The sequence below is a fragment of the Salvia hispanica genome, chromosome 6, assembly GCF_029641045.1.
Source record: "Salvia hispanica isolate PSC_SH4W2 chromosome 6, Shi_PSC_v1, whole genome shotgun sequence".
In the NCBI taxonomy this organism is placed as follows: domain Eukaryota; kingdom Viridiplantae; phylum Streptophyta; class Magnoliopsida; order Lamiales; family Lamiaceae; genus Salvia; species Salvia hispanica.
This window is the reverse complement of record NC_142697.1, coordinates 26,976,982-26,993,389: the sequence shown is the minus strand read 5'-3', so window position 1 is coordinate 26,993,389 and position 16,408 is coordinate 26,976,982. Positions and strand designations below refer to the sequence as shown.

At 39.5% G+C, this 16,408-nt stretch overlaps 2 protein-coding genes across 2 annotated transcripts; both read right to left on the bottom strand.

Moving 5' to 3' along the window:
* Positions 1 to 739: 739 nt before the first annotated feature.
* On the bottom strand, positions 740 to 5,584 carry LOC125204895 (Phototropic-responsive NPH3 family protein). The gene is made up of 2 exons (XM_048103658.2): positions 4,839 to 5,584; positions 740 to 1,611 (listed from the first exon to the last, which is right to left on the bottom strand). Exons 1-2 carry the CDS (start codon positions 5,520 to 5,522, stop codon positions 1,153 to 1,155), a joined length of 1,143 nt encoding a protein of 380 aa, XP_047959615.1. The 5' UTR covers positions 5,523 to 5,584; the 3' UTR covers positions 740 to 1,152.
* Positions 5,585 to 7,891: 2,307 nt separating this feature from the next.
* On the bottom strand, positions 7,892 to 10,974 carry LOC125205463 (plastidic ATP/ADP-transporter-like). Its single transcript, XM_048104407.2, has 5 exons — positions 10,022 to 10,974; positions 9,407 to 9,661; positions 9,011 to 9,154; positions 8,570 to 8,917; positions 7,892 to 8,484 (listed from the first exon to the last, which is right to left on the bottom strand). The coding sequence occupies exons 1-5, from the start codon at positions 10,793 to 10,795 to the stop codon at positions 8,119 to 8,121; spliced, it is 1,887 nt and encodes a 628-aa protein (XP_047960364.1). The 5' UTR covers positions 10,796 to 10,974; the 3' UTR covers positions 7,892 to 8,118.
* Positions 10,975 to 16,408: the final 5,434 nt, after the last annotated feature.

Below are 16,408 nucleotides of genomic sequence, written 5' to 3'. Positions count from 1 at the left end.
ATCTTATTGTTATTTTCTAAGTAATATAAGTACGTTGTTAATAATCCTAGTTTGTTAATTTTCATTTTAAGGTAAAAGATGGAACTGTCTTATAATTAAATCAAGATGAACCATCTCATTAAACCCAAACATAGGTAATTAATTAATCTACGAAAGAGTGCAAAGTATGAGATTGTTATGAGTATGATCAGATAGAACAAAGTATGTAACTTTACTAACAACTACTATAATTACGAAATATTTTCAAAAGCTTTTGATATGAATTTGCCACACACTACTATAGCAATTAATGTGATCCTTGGTCAGATAGGGGACCTTAAACTTAATCACTCTCATAAATGGTGAAGACCTAATAGGGAAGGGACTCTATCTCACATTGAATGAGATGAAGTATAACTAGAGTACTACAAATTTATTAAATTATAATGTTCATTTACTTTTACCTCAGCCATATTTGCCACCTTTTCAAGAAAATATCTATTGAGCCAAAATTATTACATCTACAAACCCTAGAGTATACAAATTTATTAAAATATAATGTTCATTTACTTTTACCTCGCCATATTTGCCACCTTTTCAAGAAAATATCTATTGAGCCAAAATTATTACGTGCACAAACTCTAGCCAATATTTTTGGCGATGAACATTACAAGTTTTAATGTGAAATAGTTTAGTTATAGGAGTAGAATTAGAGATAAAAGCTTAGCACATGTAAAAAAAGTGTTTAATTAATTTTATTGGCAATCCAAAATAGAGAAACGTGACCTATCTACTGTCAATATAAAAAGTAAGTCGAGCGTGCAAACATAAATGAACTATCTAAACTTAGAAGTCGTCCCTCCGTTCATCACCTGCAAGGGCATCGACAACGTTAGCGGTTAGGAGGATCATTCGCTTCCCGGCCCGTTAAGAGGGCCTAGTTTTTCCATATAGGGTCAGCTGGAAACGGCATAACCCCAAAAGGAAAAAGTAGAGTAAAATGTCAAACGAGATTGGTTTAAGTTTTTTAACCTGTATCGAAAAATAACAATTTTACCCCTAGTTAAAGTAAAAAAAGAAAGAGAAAAATGATTTTTTCCTTCTCTCCTATCGTGTCGTTCACTTCAGGCTGCAAATCATTTTCACCCAGTGGATCCGTCCCCCAAGAAAAGATTATGTTCTGGATCCGCCACTGTAAAATGGGGAACTCGCTCCGGCCACAGTTTCGCCAATCTTACTCGCCTTGAACACGGTGCCGCCGAGCCTCTTCCAGCTGAAATATCCCTTCTTTTTCTCCAACAACTTCTCAATCTGCCTCTCCATGATCAGGCACTGCCCCTGCAGAATGGCCACATCCTCCTTGAGCCTCCTGATCTCTATCTGCTGCCTCACCTCACGCTTCGAGAGGCACCGGGCTGGAGCGGCTAACCCCACTCCCGGGCTGCGAAGGGACCCGCTCCAGTCCATGTGCTTGCTCAGCTTGTCCTGCTCGGACAGGAGCACCCGGATGACGGCCCGGACCGGGAGCCTCTCGTTTTGCGCCGCGTGGAGGCATGCCTCTGTCGATAGCTTTCTGCTCTCCATTAACATACATAGATTCTTTCTCTCTTGCTTTGACAATCCTGGATGTGCCTGCACAAAAAAAATATTCATAACTGAAATTACAATCATAATTCTTGCAATTGAAGATATCTTTGTATGAAAATATTTGTACTCCCTCCATCCCAACAAGTGTCTAATGTCTCATTTGTTTTTTTTACTACTTTTGATAATGGGTCCTACATTCAATAACTTTATTTCACTCACATTTCAATATAAAAGTACAAAAGTAGGACCCATCTTACACTAATATTTTCCACTCACTTTGGCAACTACATTTCTTTAAACCCGTATCCGGTTAAAATTAACCTTATATTGGTGGACGGAGGGAGTACTTAGTTATGCATGTATAATATTAGTCTGACACCCGAATAGACTTCTCTTTGATTTACTACTCCATAATTTTTATCTTCATTGCAAGATTTCTGTAATTCAAGCATTATCAATTGGATATAAATCATGTAGTATTATGTAAATAGTTAAGGGCTTTAGGATATCTTAAGTTTTCAATCCATCTTAATTAGAGCATAAATACTTTATATACCATTTTATATCTATCCAGTTTAAATATAGTAAACTTCCTATCCACGTATCCTAGAAAAGTATATACAGAGTTGCAAGAGAGGTTGAAAGATATGTAGCATATGATATTTCATTTTCTACTTAAATCTTTATATGAGAATCTTGTGCCAATGACACTCAAAAGTAGTACTCCCTCCGTTTTTCCATAGTTGAGGTGAAACCTTTTGGCACGGAGTTTTAGAAATGAATGTTGGATGTGTTAAATAAATAGATAAAAAAGTAAGAGAGAAGAAAATGTAGAGAGGATAAAGTATAAAGTGAATAAAGTAGAGAGAAAAAGTAAGAGAGAGTAAAGTAAGAAAGAGAAAAAAGTTACCATATATGGAAATGACTCAACTATGAAGAAACTTCCCGAAATGAAAAAATGACTCAACTATGAAGAAACGGAGGGAGTAAATAACAGAAAGTGATGTTTCTGAGAAAAGAAAAAGGACTAAACGAAATGTAGTACACTCAAGATTTTGTGACATAATCACAAAATATAAAGGGTAAAATGTCATAACAAATCATAGAAAGTAGTTAAATTCTAATTCGGCCCGTAACTTTAAAATCGACAAGAAAAATCATTAAAGTTCACATTGTTTTGAATTTTCAGATGCTCTGCCTGTAGTATATTGTTGATGTGGTATGTGCATATCTCAAATTGATGACCGGTTAAATAGGTGTTAGAGCATTCCCAATGGAGGTGGCGAATTCTCGGCGATAAATCGCCGGTTATCGCCGAATTATCGCCGGCCATTGTGGCGAAGTCGGCGATAATTCGGCGATAATGTTGCCGTTGCTTCGCCGAGTGGCGTTCTAACGCCGGATTATCGCCGAGCGATCGCCGGCCACTGTGGCGACGCTCGGCGATAATCGGCGATAATTAAAATTTTTTTTTTTTTTTTTTGAACCCAACGGCTATTTTACATTCCACCCCTATAAATATTTCCTCCACTTCCTCCATTCATCACCCACAATCTTCATTCTCTCCATTTTCAATCTCTTCTCCCAATCTTCAATTTTCATCAAAATTATGAGCTTTTGGAAGAAAAGTTCCCGATCGGGTAAGGATAAGGGTAAGGGGAAAGAGTCGAGTTCACAAATTCCCAACACGGATGAAGCAAACGAGCAGTGGATGCAGTCGTTGTTGGCGATGGGTTCTCCTCCCGGCCAACTTCCATACGGGGGTCCGTCTCCTTTGCAGACTCCTCCGGCGCGGAGACTTTCTCCGTACTTCAACTCTGCCGGCAGAATGCCCTTTCCAGCCGACGATGTGTATCGGCCCCAGTTCGACACCCCCGGATCAACCCCAGGCGACCAAGAATCTCAGGCCGCGACACTGAGCGCGGAGGACTTCGAGGTGGAAGAAACGCCCACCGAGCCGCCTTCTAGGAGCGGGAGGGGGAAGGCGCCGGCGTCGTCGGCTGCGACTGATACGGGTTCCGATGAGAGGCCGAAGCGGGTAAGGACTACTTACACTCTGCAAGAGTCCGAGCTGATAGCCGACTGCTGGGCGGACACGTCACAGGACGCGGAGCGCAGCAACTACCAGACTGAGATCATATTCTGGGAGCGGATTGCCGCGAAGTACAGGAGCCACAAGACTGCCTCAATGAAGGACCATGGCAGCGAGGCGATCCGTCGGCATTGGGAGCGCCTCATGAGGGACTGCGGGCACTTCAACGGTATTTATTCTAACTTGATGACTCACATGACGAGTGGCCAGAACGAGCACATGGTCCGAGATGAGGCCATCCGGATGTATAGTAGCCAGTACTTGTCGACGAAGGGCTTCAAGTATTGGAACATCTACGATAAGCTGAAGGATCTCCCCAAATTCCGGACGGGAATGCACGACGCGCTGCACGGGAAATCGGTGCGCTCGCGACTTAGCGTTTCGGAGAGCGAGGGGAGCGCGGCCCACATCGACTTGAGTGGGGATGGTCCGCACGAGCGCCCGGAGGGAGTGAAGAAGGCGAAGGGGAGGCGGAAGGGGAAGGGCGCAACGTCGGAAGTCGCGTCGGAATCCGTCATCGACTTAGAAAAAGCCACTTATTCGAGCAATGTCGCCAATCTGACCCAGATGTACACGCTGTACTTCACCGGCGGCGGGACCCCTGAAGAAAAGGCGGCCCTCTGGAAATGCATCCAACACCTGCAGAGTACGCTGGGGCTCGATCCCGACGCCCCTCCGGCCCCTCCGTCTTAGATTTTTTTTTTTTAAATCTTTGTTTATTTGCGTTTTTTATTTGTAGTTTTTTTTTTCTCGTTGTATTATATTTTCCAATGATTAATACAACGATGAATTGTTCATTATTAGTCTATTTATTAAATACATTTGTAGGGAAAATTAAATAATATAAAAAATAATGATGTAAAAATGAAATGTTGAGTTAGGGAGAAATAAGGGAGAAATAAGGGAGAAACCAATGTAGCACTTGGCTAAAAACTGGGGATAAATTTTGGTGCTGATGTGGCGCTGATGTGGCAGGAGTTAGGGAGAAATAAGGGAGTTTTTAGGGAACTCCATTGGGAGTGCTCTTAAGATTTAGGGAGATATAAACTCAAATATATGTAGTCACGATTTCCTTAAACTTGAGTGTTTTTCGACTAATTTTTAAAATTGAGGGATAGACCCGAATTCAACCAAAGTTCCGGCAATTTGACCAAATATTCCACATAATTAGATAGCTTACTTTGATGTAAATATCGATGGCGCGATAAATCCCATCATCAGTGGCGCGTGCATGGCACGGGACGGCGGTAGCAAGAGCAACAAACTGCGGCAGCGTGAGATTCCGATCACTCGCCGCCTCGGCGAGGTAGCTATGGACGAGCCTAGCCACTTTGCAAAGCGCCGCCCCGCTTCTAGAAACTTCCTCCTCGCTCAAGAACCTCCTCACCAGCCGCACCACCGCCTCGATGCCCAGCGCCGCCAGCTCCTTCAGCGGAGCCTGGTCGAGCTGCCGCGCTGCGCGCCTCTCGATCTCCTCGCGGCAGCCGGCCTCTGCCCCGGCCTCGCCCGCGACGCGCATTGCCCTCAGCAGGAAGCCGCAGGGGACGGCGTCCTTCTCCTGTGGCAGGATTCCGACCAGAGTCTCGATGAACCGCCTCTTCTTCCGCCGCGACGCCGCCGCGACGGGTTGAGTGTCGTCGTCGTCGGCTAGGGCGGGGAGGCATTTGGAGGCGTAGTGTGTGATGATTGAGGCGATGAGGTCGGGCCGGACGCCCTTCCCTCGGATTTGGTTTAGGGTTTTGACGAAGTTTTCGGTGTCGGAGGCGGAGGCGTCCTCGGACCAGCATTCGTCCGAGAACGCCGCTTGCTTGCCGGAAGATGGGCTCAGGCTCGGGCTCGACTGCATTTTGTTGGGGAATAACATGTGTAATGGAAATGCTTTATATAGTTATGTTACGTAGTAATGGTTCGGTTTGATGGATTAGATAATATTGAGACTTACAAATGTTTTCGATTAGTTTATAGAGATCGATAAGTATTTGACATGTAAGATTATTCTTCGGTTGGACTATGACTTTCTCGTGTGACAAAATTAATTTCGGATAATTATTTGTCAAATTTAAGCTTAGGAATTTCGGAGCAAGTTAATCTTAAATAAGCCAATATCTAAGAATAAATGATTGCCAATTATGAAGAGAGGATGGGGAAATTGACGAGACACTGTGAAATGGTATAATAGATGTTTAATTGTGAAGAGAGTTATCATTGTTTTTTGGCGTTGGTGGTAAGAGAGAGAAGGATAAGATTGTAAGGAGGGGTGGTAATATGATGTGGGGTGTTTGCATTGTCTTCTCTCTTTCCATCTAAGGCAAAATAGAATAAGCCATGGTATACGTCTTTTCATGGAAAGTTTGCATTAAAATCCATTGTCCTCTCTATCTTTTTCACGAGTATTCTTCCATGTAAAAATTCCCAATGGTAAATTTTAAATATATACATTTTGCAATTTTGGCCATTTCCTTATATAACGTCATTCGCAACATTGAGCACTAAGAAATTATTTCTTATTTCTTATTTATATACTTTAATTGGGTACTTTTTGAATAATGAAAAATACTAAAATTTCATTAAAAATGAAAATTACATGGTTAAAATATTAAAATATTACATAATTGAAGAAAAAAAAAACACATAGTTTACATATATTTATATATACTATAGTATTGTTACACTCAATAGTCAACAACCAAGCCATTTCATTCTTATTAACTTAATACTAATAATCTGATTCGAATATTGATAAAAAAAAAACAAAAAAAAAACATGACACGCTTTATAAAGACGACACTTAATCATTATGTAAAGTTCTTTTACACTTCGCAAAGTGTAAAACACTATATGAAGTGTATAGTCAATAACGAGATTTGGTCATGTAATGCTTAAGCGCTCTATAGAGCGCTGTTACACTTTGTAGAATAGTGCTGATGAAGTACTCTATCAATAACATGCTTTGTTAATTTGTGCGTTATCAAGTTCCCTATCATTACTTAGTTCTTATAGATTTTTGCAATTGGGGCATGCCTAATATTGATAGCGAGTGTGTAAATGTTGAGTTAAATTGTTCACAATTTTGACATGAGAATCAATATGAATAAGTATGACATCATTCGTCGAAAAAAAAATCAGGGTATGCTCTATTGCAAAAATTAAAATAAATTAATAGTTTATTAATCAGAACAAAACATGAATTCATCAAAACAGAACAAGAAATTCTGTAATTTACAGATTATAAAGCTAGTATACAAATTCATAACTCGACGAAAGCTATAGGGAAAGGATTATTTATTTTACAATTACTTCAACATTTATTACACTAGTAGATTTTATTGCATAAGAGAAGCCTGTGGTGTGGAACTGGCGATGTCATCTCTGGGACCGAAGTGTTGTCCCAATTAGAAGTGGCATTTAATAAAAATGTCGCGAGTTTTTATGGCCTTTGTATTTTCTCAACGGATTTACAATAAACATATTTTAAATATCAAATATAAAAGATATGGAATTCATGATACAAATTATAACACGATTAATTCGAATCTAACACAATTTTTCTATTTTTTTTCTACTAATTTGATTATGTAGTCATTTTTACCGACGTCATAATTATGATTTGAATAATATGTATCATTATCATTATAAAAATATGTACTACTACAAAATACTACTCCCTCCGTCCCGCTTAAGATGACACGTTTTCCTTTTTAGTCTGTCTCAACTAAGATGACACATTTCCTTTTTTTGGTAACTTTCTCTCTCCAATTAATACACTCAACCATTTTTTCTCACTTCTATTAAAATATTCATCTTTCTTCATCTCTCTACTTTAATACTTTTACCCACCTTCTCTCTCTCCAATTAAACACTTTAACAAATAACTCCTAAAATTTCGTACCGGCTAAGCAATGTGTCATCTTAGTCAGGACGGAGGGAGTAGTACAATTACAGGGAGAGTACTACTTTTTGTACCTAGTTTTGCGATTGAGGAATAGTTAAAAGTTAGGAGTTTATCATCAAGTTTTGTGTTCATTTTAATTTTATTATTTGTTTTCAAATGAAAGTCTTATTTTTTTCTCGACGCCTTTCAAGAAATGTAAATAATCATGAGTTTGAAAAAATTATTCAAATGCAAATCTCACTTTTATATACTAGTAACACTTATTTTATCTAAGATGAAATGCATAAATCATATACTCTCCAAACTTAACTAACAAAGCAAAAGAAAACAAGAAAACTAGATTTAGTGAACATTCTATATATTAAACCATTGGGCTTAATTAAAGTAGCATGACTAAGTAGCTCTCTAATTATTTTATAAGTAGGAAAACAAAATCTTACAAATGAACTAAATATAAGAATTACTGGATGGAAAATCAACCCCAAGTCGATGGTGACTCAAACCTGGCCAATCTTACGAAAACATCGTTGCTTATTCCTCCCGCTATCGAATGAAACGTACGCTACACTCACGCGCTTCGAGGAGACGAGGATTCAGAAGAAGCACCTGACGGGTCGCCTCCTGCTGCATTCAAGGTCGACTCACCATTAAGCGAGCCATTACCACTATCAGTCGAAGACACGACCGGGATCTTCACTGCAGCTCTTTCCATCTCCTTCTCGAGATCCTCCTCTTTCCTCAAGGCGGTGAATTGGCCGTCTAATGACCTGGCAGCTCCTAACCACGCGAGAACAATAACGAGAAGTATCCCACCGAGATAGGGAGTCGAATTTGCTAGTGATCCGAAGCTCAAGATCATGAACTGCTGGATCAGAGCACCTCCGGATTTCCCCAACGGATTGCATACAACGTCGATAGCTGCCTTCCCTTTAACCTGAAACCCAAGGTTTTTTTAGTGAGTGATAACATTTTCACGAATCACGATCACAACACGTCCAGTGAAATTTGTGAAACCATACCTTAGTGTCCTCGTCCAAAGGAATGTAAGCCATTTCCTTGCACGGATCGAACAGGCTGTACTTGGCACTCTTACTGAAAATGTTCTGCAACGCCCCGACATACACAGCTGCTAAAAGTGGAGTCAACCCGAATTGAGCGAGGGTGGGAGCGAGAGGGGCACCAAATAGAATCAACGAAAAGAATCCAACTCCAGTTAGAAGCAAGACAGTAGGCGTAACAGTTGCTGCCACTCCCCAACCGTATTTGCCAAAGATCCATTGACTCAAAAGCATCATAGAGAAGGTTGCTATTCCAGTAGCAGTTGAGAAGTCACCCATAAACGACGAGTATTCATTTGGTGTTGGGAACTGTGCAATTTAGAGAGAACAAAAGTATGAATACATTGTAAAGTTAGTTTAAATGCTAACAAATGGTGTGTTCGGAGAGAAGGCCTGGTTTACCTGGGCTTTAAGTTTTGATTTCCATGTAACCTCGACAAGGTTGATGCTTATACCATATGCTACCACCAAAGTGGCGAGATCTCTAATATATTTCGAAGATACCAAAAACTTCAAGCTCTCCATTGTTCCCATTTTCGGCTTCTCCTGATATGGACAAAGACACAGTTATAAGCAACTGGAAGCAGAAAAAATAGACCTCTAAAAGTAGACAAACGTATGGAAAAGACACAGTTAATAGTCGGATGTAAACTGTCAGTAGCGTGAGCTGCGTGAAAATTAGGGAATTCTCGAAAACATGTAGAAATATATGTTATATGTTAGCTAGAACTAGTCTTTCAAAGCCACCATTTGGAACTACTAAAAGAAATGAAAAGGAAAAAAAGTAACTTCTAATACCTTCTTCTTCAGACTACGGGCGGGAAGCTGAACATTGTTATTCACCCACCAGTAAAGGAAACAAATTGCAAATCCCATCGCCACCACGATACTCATCATTCCCTTCAAGGATATGGCCCATCCATCGACACCGGGAGCCAGGGTCTGCCTCATTTGGGAGAAGTACTTCACTGTCCGGCCAGAGAAGATAAGGGCGATGTTCGCACCAAGTCCAAAGAGCGGATAGAATTTCTTTGCTTCGTCCACTGTAGTAATCTGCCAAGATGAACAGTGTGTTACAAATATGTATAAAGACAATTCAACATACATGGAAAACATACAAAACTATATCAGTTCTGATCCTATATCAATGAGAATATCACACCATCCCCAAATCAATACGGAAAAAACTTCATCAACACATATATTTTCTAACAACCAGTAAAGCCATCACCACAAGATAATCGATTTACTGTCCATCATTTCACCAACTAGAATCCAGGCATGAACTAGGATTCACACACACAGGACTATAAAAAGAGACAAATAAAATAAATCCCTCAGAAGCAAAGCATAGATGAAATGAAACCACAAAGTCATCAAAAACAGAGCACTGAGATGATGAAAAACCAATACCTGATTTGCAAATCCCCAAAACAGAACTGAGACAACCACACTCCCCCAGAGCTCAGCCATGACATAGAAAAGACAGAAACTCCAAATCCTCAAAATAGCAAGAGGGCCAAGAAACCTCGGACCAAGAACATTAAGAAGGTTATCCGCAAGAGCTGTGGGGTGGAAATACTTACTGAGAGGATACAGAACAAACCCGAAAGCCCCGAAAAAGCCGATAAAGGGGAGGATAGTGGTATAAAAGAGGGCCTGCTTGGACAACACATTAGACATCTTTGTGTACAAGAGCATGAACCCAATAGCCATAGGCAAATTCACCCATGTTTTCAAGAAAGGTATAATCTCAGCACTAGACCCTGGTGCTGTCACCACCAAAACATCCTTTGTATCCCTAAGAATTGTGTAATTAAACAGAATACAGAAAAACATCAACCCAAGTGGGACAATTTTCTTGAGTGTCTCAACCTCAATTCCCATAAACTTAGGTGATGCATCTTTCTCCCCAAAAACAGGCTGCCCATCAGCAGAAGCTGCGGCAGCCTCAGCTTTACAGATGGGATAATTTCTACTCTTTTGACCGAAAAATTGAGGCTTTGCCACAAATCCTTGAAACCTCGAGAATCCATTGACGGATAACGAGGGCACATTAGGTTTTAAAGAGGAGTTTAATGGGCTGAATCTGTACCTCAAACCCTGCGATGGCTGGGGAATGAAAGCTCTGATTTTTGGGTTTGAAGGCAGGGAAAGAAGCCCTTTTGACTGAAGAACGCCTTGCATTTTTTCTCCACCGACCCCTCTCTCTCCCTCGCTGCTCTGGTTTCAGACGGGTTTCCTCGAGAAACCTAGCAAGATTTGATTTTTATGAGAGAGAAAGGAGGGATGGAGGGAGATAAGGTTGGGGGATGGAGTAGAAGATAGTCTTTCTCTTGTTCGAGGAGGGGTTTTTTGAAGAAGGTGTACAAATTTCATTTTATATCTCTTAGAATTGAAACCCTTGAAAGTCGAGGTTGTACAAGATGAAAAAAAAAAAAGGGGAGGGCTTTTTTAATAATTCATCCCACAATAATTGTCGCTGCGACATTAGGGGTAAGAATTTTAAAAAATTGTAACAAAAAGTTAGTTTAAAAAGTTAATGAAACGCGAGATTCATTTTTTTATATTAAATTTATAATTAAATATGAGTAAGTGAGTTAGTAGAATATGGGACCTACTTACTATTTATAGTAAAAATAAAGTGTGATAATTATTGTGTGACGAATCAAAATGGAAAATAGTGACAATTATTATGGGACGGGGGAAGTAATAGTATAAAATGTTATTCTTAGGGTGTCTCCGGTGGCGCCTCTCCCACTAGGACCTCCACTAGCCCTTCCCACAAAAACTGTCTGCCACGTCAGCACTAGCCCTTCCCATTCTACTGCAACATCACTAGGGGTGAGCAAAATAACCGAAAACCGAATATCCGAACCGAACCGAACCAAACCAAAAATTTGAAATTCGGTTCGGTTTTTTCGGTTTTTCGGTTCGGTTCGGTTTTAAAAATACAAAAATTTCGGTTTTTCGGTTCGGTTCGGTTTGGGCGGAAAAAAAAACCGAAAAACCGAAAAACCAAAGTCTATTTTAAATATATTATTATATATTTTTATCCTATTAATTTAGTATATTATATCATATATATAATATATATTCTTCTAATATATTTTTATATAATAAATATTATATATATTATATTAATTTTATATTATATATATTTATATTCTATTAGTATATATAAAATAAAATAAATAAGATATATTAAAATATACTATTTTTTTCGGTTTTTCGGTTTTGTTTTGAAATTTTGGTTTTTTCGGTTTGGTTTGGTTTTTTAAGTTCTTTTCGGTTTTTGGTTTTTCGATTTTTCGATTCGGTTCGGTTTCAATTTTAGCCTAAATTCGGTTTTTGGGGTTCGGTTCGATTTGGGCGAAAAACCGAACCGAAACCCGAATGCACACCCCTAAACATCACTAGCCCTTCCCACTGCACTAGGACTTCCACTAGCCCTTCCCACAATTAAAATTAAAATTCGACGCGAATACGAACGGGAAATACGAATATTTCATTAAAAAAAAACATACATCATTCGAAAAAAAAATTACATAGTAGATAGAAAATAAAACAACCACATCAACGTCCACCCCTCCGCGTCCAAACCTCTTCGATGATATCCTCCTGAAGTCGAATATGGGCATTTCTTTGCCGCATGTCGGCAAATGCGCGCAACCGCTCAACCTCTCCATGAGGTACCCCCATGTTCACATTCGCGGTGGCCACGCCGTGGCTTGGACTGGCACCTGTGTCATCTTCGCTGGTCCACTGAGTCAGTTCGTCCCCTTCACTTTCGACAATCATGTTGAGCAAAATGATACACGCGTACATGATGTCGCCGATGTTGGGGATATACCACTGCCGTGCCGGACCCCTCACCATCGCCCATCGCCTCTGGAGCGCACCAAATGCGCGCTCAACATCCTTGCGCGCTGCCTCCTGCCGGGTCGCAAAGTAGGACTTCTTTGGCCCGATCGCATGCTTGATCGTCTTCACAAAGACGGGCCAGTTTGGGTATATCCCATCCGCCAAATAGTATCTCATGTTGTGCTGGTTGTCGTTGGCGACGAAACTGATGGCGGGACCAACGCCATTGCACTGATCGTTGAACAGGGGCGACGACTGGAGGACGTTGATGTCATTGTTCGACCCGGCCACTCCAAAATAAGCATGTCATATCCACAGCCGGTAGTCAGCTACAGCTTCAGGGATCATCGTGGGATGCTTGGCTTTGAAGCCGGAAGTGTGTATCCCCTTCCAGGCGGCGGGGCAGTCCCTCCACTCCCAATGCATACAAGCGATGCTGCCCAACATCCCAGGGAACCCGTGCACCGACCCGTGCATATTAATCAGCCGCTGGCAGTCTTCGGGGCTCGGACGCCGAAGATACTCATCCCCGAATATCGATCTAACGCCCGCGCAAAACTCCAACAGACACTCGACGGCTTAAGACTCCCCAATGTGGAGGTACTCGTCGAACATGTCGGCCGGGCCTCTGTACGCCAGTTGCCTGATTGCGGCCGTACACTTCTGTATTGGCGTGTGTCCGGGTTTGCCAGCCGCATCCTCCCTGACCCTGAAAAACTCGTACCTTCTCTCTAAAGCACCAACGATATGCATAAACAGAGGACGATGCATCCTAAAATGTCGGCGGAATAAGGCCTCCCCAAAACGCGGCTGCGGAGCAAAGTAGTCCTCATACAACAGAATATGTGCAGCATTGTGGTCCCGGGGTACATGCCGTCAGCGATGGATCGGCCGAGGTACCGCCGCCGCCTGCTGCCGCCGCTGCTGCCTCTGCCGGAGCAATCGATCAATAGCCTCTTGCACAGCGAGATCCAATTCATCATCACTATCACCATCACTATCACTAACGCCTCCGTCACTACCACCCGCACGACTACTCGCCATTATAGATAATTGAAAAAAGAGGTTAGAGAGAGAAACTTGTCAACACAAGTGGTGTGAATGAAATGAAATTGGGGGAGCCCTATTTATAGAGTTTTTTTTTTTTTTTTTTTAAATTAAAAATCTTCGCCACAGCGATGCGAGGGGCGAGGCCATCCGACGGGCACTCGGGACGGGCGTGAGCGCCCTTCCCATCCACTACAGCGGACGTCCGGTCGGACGTCGGCGAGGGGCGACCGGGACGTCCGCCATTGGAGACACCCTTATTAAAGGATTACAGGTACAGTGCTTATTTGTGTACTAATGACATGAAAATGGTTTCGAAGGATTAGTAATATAATAGGTACAGTGCTTATTTGTGTACTAATGACATGAAAATGGTTTCGAAGGATTAGTAATATAATGGGACTGAGGGAGTAATATATAATTAATTTGGTAAAATATTATGGATGATCGAAAGAATAAGAAATTTTGAAATCAAATAAGGAAAAAAAAAATACTCCTTACTACTGCTGGATGATATTTTAGAGCCACAAACCAAAAGTGCAAATGAGATCACGTGAATAGGATGTGTGTTGAAGCCTAGGATATTTTGGAGTTGCATACTAGTACAAGTGTCCATAAGTAGATTTTTTCATAATATCTTCACTCATTGAGAAAGAATATACTACTATGATACTTGCACACTTTTATAAAAATTAATGTAAGTAGATTTTCTAAAATATTTAACCCTTTGCAAAAGAATATACTACTATGATACATTGATACTTGCTCACTTGTATACAAATTCCAACAACACTATAGTCTGCCTCAAAAAAGAAAATTTCATTTAAGATGATGAGGTGGAAAATACTTTTATTTCAGATATCAAGATTCTTTGGATTCCCATAATAGAATTTGGAAGGCTCTGGAAGTAAATCAATGAAAGCTCAAGAATTTCTCAAACTTCGTTCAATTTTTGTGGAAAGTTGCTCTAATGTTTGAAAAGCAAGTAATTTTTTTCAGTTTTTAAAATGTGAGATTAGTACAAAAATTACACCGTGTATTATCATGTTTCATGAAGTTCTCATTAATATATTTAACCAGGCATTAGTCATGCATCATTATATTAGAATATTATTTTCAAAAAGGAAATTCTAATCAAACTTTTCAATTGGCCAAACCCTTCATAGTTACTCCACTAAGTATTTTATAATTTTATTTGAGTTCACTGTTATGATAGAGTAAATTATATATGTCTCTGATTCTTCTTTGGAGGGTATAATTGATTATTTAAACAAATTGCATCAATTTATGATTCACAAAGTTTGTAACATTCTGGTCTTAGTTGGAATTATGTGGACATTAATTCAATGGGTCCAAGAATCTTTTGTTGGAGTAGGACGACTATAGAGTTTTTAATAATATCATTACTACTATGTCATTCAAAGTTGTCACCTATAAATAAATAAATAGTAGTATAGTTTTCTACTAGTATTTTTTTAGTCAATCACAAAGCCCAATAGTTTAGAGATTGGTTAATATAACTATGCTTAAACAAAGGAATAATTTTATTTCTGGATATTATAGTCTTCCTTCATTTGCATAGCATGATATAAAAATGAAAGTTATACATGAAAAAATGCATGGAAAATTTGTCTCACGTGAACTAGCTTTGTCACATAGGCATCTTGATTTAATTTAATTTATAGTGCTGTCGTTTCAACTTTTCTACCTTTATAATACAATGAAAATATATACTATAGGACTAATAATAGTTTAATCTACTCATTTAGTTTTAGTCAGTTCATCATTTAAAGCTGATTTAGGTTAAAAACCGAAGTTTTTCTACCCTAAACTTATCTTAGGTTTGATTTGTTATACAATTTAGAATTTTAGACTATATATAGCTAAAGGGTAAAGCCGAATTTTAAATATAGTCTAATATTAGAATTTTTGTATGTGTTAGTACAAAATTGGCGATGAATAGAATAATAAGTATAGTAAAGTTTCAGAAGAGAAACAACATCAATAAAAACAACAAATCCAAGATGAACTAAGCATCAGAGGGACAATAACGAGACGAGAAAAGCAACGAACAATTGCACTGTCAAGCATGTATAATGCATAAAAATATTTGACAAGCATGTATTAAGAATGGTCCATTCCTAATTGCTAATTTATACACTTTAGAATAGTTTACCACAAATATTTAACACGTGATGAACGTTCTTAATTTTGTTAAGTTGACCAGTCAGAGTTGCACCAACTCACCCCCTTCCTGCAAAATTCACAACACCTACTTTCTACAAAAAAAAGTGTCCAAAATATCTTAATGTTCCAAGTCAATTCAGCTGGCTCTTCTTCATTATTATACATTTTTTTAAGACTTTAAGCAACAAAAATTGCAAGCCGTTAATTGAAAATACTAACAAACTTAGAATCTATTAATTTTAGATAAGATTCAATGAACTAGTAAACAACTTGCGACGACGACTGGGAGGCTACTCCTCGTTGGTAATGAGGTTGACGGATAATGCCATGAGGTTGCGAGGCCACTCCTCGTTTGTATGCTACTTTCTTTTATAATGATTTTGGATAGAGTGTTTGTTTTTGTGTATATATTATTTTTTGTTAGTGTAATTATTTTAATTTTCTTCAATAGTATTGTTCTGCTCACTAATTTAACTGTAAGTTTTTCATTTGTATAAAAAAAATGAAAAGCTCAAAACATATTTTTTAAAAAATCCTCTTACCTTTTGGATAATTAATCTAAGCCTAATGCCAATTACCAATTTAAGAATACAAAACAGAAGTAGAGGCCCAGGAGCCCATAATAAGCCCACATTATAAAGTAAGCCTCTCAGCATAGACACGTGTCGATTAACTGATTTTTTTCCGTTCTCGGCAGGAGAG

Bases quoted from the DNA above. Each gene is read 5' to 3' on its own strand.
- LOC125204895 (XM_048103658.2), bottom strand. From the start codon at position 5,522: ATGTTATTCCCCAACAAAATGCAGTCGAGCCCGAGCCTGAGCCCATCT. The intron at 1,612-4,838 runs GTAAGCTATCTA...TTTTTTGTGCAG, and splicing joins CCATCGATATTTACATCAAA to GCACATCCAGGATTGTCAAA.
- LOC125205463 (XM_048104407.2), bottom strand. From the start codon at position 10,795: ATGCAAGGCGTTCTTCAGTCAAAAGGGCTTCTTTCCCTGCCTTCAAAC. The intron at 9,662-10,021 runs GTATTGGTTTTT...TCATCTTGGCAG, and splicing joins TTTGGGGATTTGCAAATCAG to ATTACTACAGTGGACGAAGC. The intron at 9,155-9,406 runs GTATTAGAAGTT...TGTCCATATCAG, and splicing joins CCCGTAGTCTGAAGAAGAAG to GAGAAGCCGAAAATGGGAAC.